This window comes from Tupaia chinensis, unplaced genomic scaffold (genome assembly GCF_000334495.1).
Source record: "Tupaia chinensis unplaced genomic scaffold, TupChi_1.0 Scaffold143596_1, whole genome shotgun sequence".
Taxonomy (NCBI): Eukaryota; Metazoa; Chordata; class Mammalia; order Scandentia; family Tupaiidae; genus Tupaia; species Tupaia belangeri.
Window position 1 is genome coordinate 248,268 of NW_006203442.1, and position 2,844 is coordinate 251,111.

Below are 2,844 nucleotides of genomic sequence, written 5' to 3' on the forward strand. Positions count from 1 at the left end.
GGCCCGCGCTGCCACCCGTGCCCGCCCCCCCCGCCCCTGGAAGGCCCACCTGGTCTCCTCAGTGGCCATGTAGAACACGTCGTCTGGCGCGTCGATCCAGTTCATCCGCCGCCGCTTGACGGGGGGCAGGGAGCCGCCCCGGATCAGGCGCACTTTGGTGGGGTACGACTTCCCGTTGAGCAGGAGGTTCCGGCTTGGTCCCTGGGCGAGGAGGGGAGGTGAGAGGGGCCGGGAGGCCGGAGGCAGCCCCCAGGAATGTCTGCATCTTAACTGCACCCCAGGCACGGCTTCCCCAGGCAGCGGGGCCCAAGAGCAAACGCCTCCTTGGGCTGTAAGGGCTCTTGGTGGGCGGCCATGCCCAACCCGCGAGGTGATCGGGTCCCCGCTCCAGACCAGAGCAGCAGAGGGGCCCCTGAAGGCCTGCTGCCATGCTGCACCTCTGCCCTGGCTCCCGACATCCATGTGGCACCTGCAGGGCTGCCTCTTACCATGTGCCTGGTCTGCCCGTGGTTTGCCAGCCCTGGTGAGAAAGGAGAACAGGCGTGAGGCCCGGCGAGGACATATCATGCACCCCGACCTGCGGGTGGGCTCTCCTGGGACCCCTTCACCCCAAGCCTCAGTCCACCACTAAGAGGGGCCTGCTAGCCAGGCAGCCCTGGCTCAGCTGCGGGCAGGTGGCAGGACTGCAGGGACTGGCCACGTGCCCGACGGGCTGGGACTGACGAGGCCTGGCGTGCAGGGCCGTGGCAGCACTGGCCCCTCTGTGGGCGCTGCTCCTCGGCGGGGCACTGCTCAGACCCCACAAGCCAGGCTGAGCTGGGAGCCACCTGGGCCGCAGCCTCCTGTGCACTCCTCCCAACCAGGAGCCCCCGCTGAGCCCACGTGCCCAGGGTGGGGGCACTGCCTGTGGGCACAAGCATGCGCACATGGGTGGGTGAGCGCGAGGGTGAAGGGGCTGCCCCTCCTGGGATGGCGCAGCCCCAGCGGACACCTCTCACTGGGCGCACTCCTGGCCAGCCCTGCTGGGCCCTGGTGGTGTCCTGCCTGCCCCGCCCCCACTGCAGAACGTCTCCCAACCTGGAGCACACCCTGGACCCAGGCGTCTGGTCCACAGCCCCCCGCACAGAGATGGCCACACCTCAACGCCCCCAGCGCCCACGGCCAGCCACGGCCCAGGACTACTTACCCAGGTAAGTGCCTACCAGAGAGGAGGGCGGGCGGAGGGAAGGAGACACAGGCTTAGGGTTAGAGCAGGGCCCACGGGTCGGGAGGTGCTCAGGCAGGCCGCTTAGGAGTGAAGGCCCTCGCCCTCCCGACGCCGCCCTGCACCTGGGGCCGGCCACCCCCTGGGCTGGCCCCCTAAGCCTGGGCCACCGTGTCCCACCAGGGGCCAGCTGTAGCTATCGGCCCCATGGCCCCCAGCAGGGCCCCCCGCCACCGGACACCTCCCTGGACCGTGCGGCTGGGCTCAGGCATGTGGACTTGGAGAAGCCGCTGGGAATAGATGGGGTCTCCATGGACTCGTTTGTGAGTGGCTTTTTAGAAAACAACCCGATGGCACGTGGGCACGTGCCCAAAATCCCGAGAGGAGGGTGGAGGGGGTGGCAGCGTGGCCTGTCCCCTGCGGGGTGACTTCTCAGTTTCTCTTTCTCTCTGTCTCTGGTGAGCACACACACTCTATAGCAAAGAACAGAAAAAGAAAGGAAGACCTGAAAGCACAAGGTGCCCGCCCGCAGGCTCACTCCCGTGTCTGTGAGGTCCCAGGGGGCTCAGCCACGGGCTCAGACGGGAAAAGCCAGCCTGGCAGGAGTAAGGGGGCACCCAGCCCCATGGCCGGCAGCTGTGCGGTCTCCAGGAGCAGGGACCGAGACGGAAGAGCCCGGCCCCAGGTTTCAGCTCACCCGCCACCACAGACACGCTGCCAGGGAGCCTGGTGGGCTGCAGGCCTTCTGAAGGCAGCCCTGAGTGGGCAGCCCAAGGGGACACTGCCCACCACCTCTCCTGCATCCCCGTGCCTGGGGTCAGCAGCCCCAGAGCTCTGACAGCCAGGAGAGGGATGGCGGGCACCCTTGTGGGCTACCCCACCGGCCGGTCCAGCTCCCCACACACCGAACAAAGCCCAGGCCTGGGCGTCCACCCGACCTCAGCGCTCCCACACTGACTTCCGCCCCAGCGCAGGGCACATGGAGGGTTGCAGGCACAGCAGGGCGCCCCGGGCTGGGGCTGACGGCATGCGGGCATCACAGCGCGGAGGCAGGCAGCGGGCGGGCGGGCGAGGGCAGTCCACTGCCAGGCACCAGCCGGAGGCTGAGCCAACACGGCTCGCGGGCTGCTCACCAAGGGACACGTGAGACCAGAGGGGTGTGGGGACTGGGCGTGGCCCGGGCCCTGTGGACTGCCCGAGCGGCCGCCGCCACGACACACACACGGCAGCACAGCACACGGGGCGCGACAGGGCGGCCGGCCCGGCCTTACCCCTGCTGGGCATCAGGAGGCGCTTCTTCATGTTGCCTGGCAGAGCCCGAGGCAGGGGGAGAGAGAACACGGTCACCGGGGCGCCGGGCGGGCCGCGGCCGCGGGGCGGGGCGCACTCACCGTCCAACCCGTTGTGCTGCTCGTAGCTCCTCTTGCCCAGGATGGGCGGGGAGCCGCTGTTGATGACGGGGGCCGACTTGGCGGGCGTCAGGCTGCTGAGCACGCTGGACACACTCTTCACAGGGTCGGGCTTAGGGGGGCGGGGGTGGGTCTCTGCCGGGGAGACGGCAGAGCGCGTCACAGGCCAGCAAGGGCCGAGGCACAGGCGACAGGCGGGAGTCAGGTCCCTGGTGGCGGGGGCCCACAGGG

At 69.4% G+C, this 2,844-nt stretch overlaps 1 protein-coding gene across 1 annotated transcript in view; it reads right to left on the reverse strand.

The window, feature by feature from the left end:
• Window positions 1–49: 49 nt before the first annotated feature.
• The window catches only part of MTA1 (metastasis associated 1), a gene marked incomplete at its 3' end in the record, with an annotated part of 25,216 nt that continues 22,421 nt past the window's right edge, over window positions 50–2,844 (reverse strand). The window contains 5 exon segments of the mRNA XM_027766586.1: window positions 50–201; window positions 489–520; window positions 1,187–1,198; window positions 2,476–2,511; window positions 2,596–2,748. Coding sequence (XP_027622387.1) covers window positions 50–201; window positions 489–520; window positions 1,187–1,198; window positions 2,476–2,511; window positions 2,596–2,748 — 385 coding nt within the window.